The sequence below is a fragment of the Camelus dromedarius genome, chromosome 3, assembly GCF_036321535.1.
Source record: "Camelus dromedarius isolate mCamDro1 chromosome 3, mCamDro1.pat, whole genome shotgun sequence".
In the NCBI taxonomy this organism is placed as follows: Eukaryota; Metazoa; Chordata; class Mammalia; order Artiodactyla; family Camelidae; genus Camelus; species Camelus dromedarius.
Genome location: NC_087438.1, coordinates 116,155,303 through 116,158,906, shown reverse-complemented (window position 1 = coordinate 116,158,906; position 3,604 = coordinate 116,155,303). Strand labels below are relative to the sequence as shown.

The window sequence follows — 3,604 nt, the reverse complement described above, 5'->3', positions numbered from 1 at the left end:
TATCAACATGCTCATGAATTTAACCAGTGGATACTTCTGAGGCACCAGCTGTGTGCTTGGGGGTGTTCTGCATTCTATGGGTGCAGACATTGAACTTTTTCTCATGGAACCAACATGAAACTTGGCAAATACTATGGTGCACATGAATGTCAAGTAGGTATGGTGTCGAGGACTGATGGACATAGTCCCTTGTCCTTCATCAGCATATCATATGGGACAATTAGACAGAAATTTCAAGATGGAGACAGGAAAGGAGTTTAAATATTTTTTTCCCTGCAGTCGAAAAGGAAAAAAAGCAACTCAGTTAAGATTGGTTGACTTTTCTAGGATCTTGCTGGGGTTATTTTTTTAACTGAAAATTTTTCCTTTGCTGGTGCATTTTTGAATTATCTACAACTGATGGTGAAAATTCTGCCGTCTACCTGGAGGGCTGACACCCCCCATCAACTTTTTCAGTGCACTTAGAACTTCTTTGTTTCTGATACTGTAGGCGAGAGGGTTCAGGAGAGGGGTAAGGACAGTTCCAAACAGAAAGAGACCCTGATTCAACTTTGGAGTCTTGGCAGAGCCAGGTCTCATGTAGATGAACATGCCTGGACCAAAGTAGAGACCCACCACACAGAGATGAGAGGAGCAAGGGACCAGGGCCTTGTTCCTGCCTTCTGGGGAGTTCATTCTGAGTACAGCGAGGAAGATGAGAACATAGGAGGACACGATGAGAGATAAGGGCAACAGCAGAACAAGGATGCTCGTCACCACTACTGCCTTCTCATAGGCTAAGATGTCCTCGCAGACAATCCTAAGGACAGCCATGACTTCACAGAAGAAGTGAGGAATCTCCCTGGGACTGCAGATGTGAAAATGTAAGGTGAAAGGTGAACGCAGTGTGGCCAAAGGAAGTAAGTGCACCTCCAGCCCAAGACACGGCAGTCATCTGCAAGCAAACCCTAGGACTGATGACGACAGGGTACCGCAGGGGGTTACAGATGGCCACATACCGATCAAAGCACATGAAAGTTATGAGGATGCATTCTGCAATGGCCACAGTCAGGGAGAAAAATATTTGAGTCCCACAAGCCAGGAATGAGATGCTCCGCCATCCAGAGAAGAAATTGACTGCCATCTTGGGGATAATGCTAGAGGTCAACATCAGATCCATCAAGGAGAGCTGACTGAGCAGGGAGTACATAGGGGTATGGAGCCGAGAATCCAACCAAATGAGGACGATCAGAAGAGTGTTGCTGGTGAAGGCAGCTGTGTAGATCAGGAGAATAATGGAGACCACAGCTGTGATGTATCTAAATTCAGGGAAGAAGCCCAGGAGGGTGAAATTTGTGGGATCTGTCTCATTCCCTACCCACATGGCTCTCTGTGATGACAACAGAAAGGGAAGAGATTTGTAAAAAACGTCACAGTAGTGAAGTAATTCATTAAAGTTTGCTTGCAAACAATTTATGACAACAATGGCCGGCTTAAAAATATTCATCCATGATTATTTGCATCAATTCTTAATATTTTTGTTGATATCCCTTTTCTGTGCTCTAAATACTTTAGAAACTAGAGTGTACGTATTATAATGCATCTCATTCACTTTACTGTTTGAGAGGAATTTTCATATATTAAAACAACTTTTGAAATTTATAGATTTTACAATTATAAAATTCAACACTGAATTTGACATAATTCACAATCTCCAATTGCACATTGTCCAATTTTTCACTATTTAAGAAAATGACACTATTTCCATTTTTATCTTTTCAGTAATATTCTTAGCAATGTTTTTGAGGCAAATAAGTTGTTTTTATTTCCAGGTCAGATATTACAGACTTTGTTTGGCTACGGAAAACATTACTAATTTAATTTATAGAAGAATTTTTAAAATTTGAAAATCCTTCCTCTTTACCCAAAGTTTCTGGCCCTGGGTATTATAATTTAAGGAGAAACAGATCATTAGGACTGTGGTTTGTGTTATATACATTTATGGTTACTAGACTTTTAATCTAATGGGCTCTGCTTTCTACTCAGGGAAAAAAACTCATTATGTTTACGTGGTCTGAAGTAAATTCAGATTAAGTATCAGTAAGAGAGAAAGTTTTTTTTTTTTTTCCTACATGACCTTTTAGAGTGCCTGCCCTTGCAAAATTTATATTACGTTAACCATTAGTTAAGGAGTTATGTGCATGATGGGCACAGGGAAAAACGTTGGGGCTCCTTTTCCTTTGACTTGACGACTTTTTCCTTCTAAGACTTTCTTGGCTGTATATAATCCTTCCCCTGATGCCTGAATAGCCCTTTAAACATCTACACAAACTCTTGTTCAGTTTATCACGAGAGGACACACACCCATCTCCTGCGAGACTCGTAAGACCTCATTTCAAAAGCCTGACTGCAACAAGCACAAGAAGGGGCAAACTGCAAGCAGGTAGTACTCATGAAAATGCTTTCCAAAATTCTCATAAAGGAGCAAATTGACTCTAACCATGTATTACAAACTCATACTCATTTAAATTTAATGTAAAGCAAGATTAACATTAGTATGTTTACAAAGAACAGATGTTTATAAGCGTTTGAACAGATTGAATAAAAAATGTATAGACATTACTTACAAAAACTTGATACAGTTTATTACTAAATCACGATTTAAAAACCACCCTAACAGATTAGTAGTAGAATAAAATATTCCAATATCCTTTTCTATTATCTTCTTGACAACCTGTGACACTCATTTGTTAATGAAAGTATTGAAGATATAATTTCTGAACTGCTAGGCTCGTCCTGTCTTCACATGTGTGTCGATGTATGTGTGTCAACATGAACGGCGAGACCCAAGTTTCCTTTGCGTTTTACAGAACGATCTAGGAGAGTGTTTTGCTCACAGTACCTCTTCCTTAGAAAGAATGAGCTAAAATACTAAGCCATTGTTTTCTTTGTTTAATCTCGTGCAATTTGATCTCAACTCATTGCTTCCATCCAGACACTTGATTTAGATTTGGTCACCAAAGATAACGATCAGTTTTTAATGCAGGAATTGTGGTAGCAAAAATGGTCTAAGTCTGTTCTCCCATTGCTCGGCAACCGAACGCCTTCATTTCTTGTGAAGAGCCAGCAGACCTCTGCGGGTTGGCACTGCCAGAGAATAAGCACCTATGTTTATATATACAACATTTATTTGAGCATTCTTCTGTTGATCATCTTCAAACCAAGAGATTTCTTCACTAATCAGGTCCTGCCTCGTTTCACTGGGTGTTTGACTTGACAAGTTAGCCTGATTTTAGATGTGGAGATAGTTTAAAATTAAAAAAACAAACAAACACAATTTTAATGAAAAAATTGGTCAGCATGTATCTTTTTTTTTTAATTGAGGTATAGTCAGTTTACAATGTTGTGTCAGTTTCTGGTGTGCAGCACAATGCTTCAGTCATACATGAACATACATATATTTATTTTCATATTCCTTTTTGCTATGAACTACTATAAGATATTGAATATATTTCCCTGTGCTATACAGTATAAACTTGTTTATCTATTTATATATATCAGTCATTATCTGCAAATCTCGAACTCCTAGTTTATCCCTTCCCGCCCCCTTCCCCCTGGCAAACAT

The 3,604-nt window shown here is 38.7% G+C and overlaps 1 protein-coding gene across 1 annotated transcript; it reads right to left on the bottom strand.

Annotated features, from left to right (window-relative positions):
- Positions 1–390: 390 nt before the first annotated feature.
- On the bottom strand, positions 391–1,363 carry LOC105094155 (olfactory receptor 2M5-like). The gene is given in 2 exon segments (XM_010986116.2): positions 391–879; positions 881–1,363. Coding segments are annotated over 2 exon segments (972 nt in total).
- Positions 1,364–3,604: the final 2,241 nt, after the last annotated feature.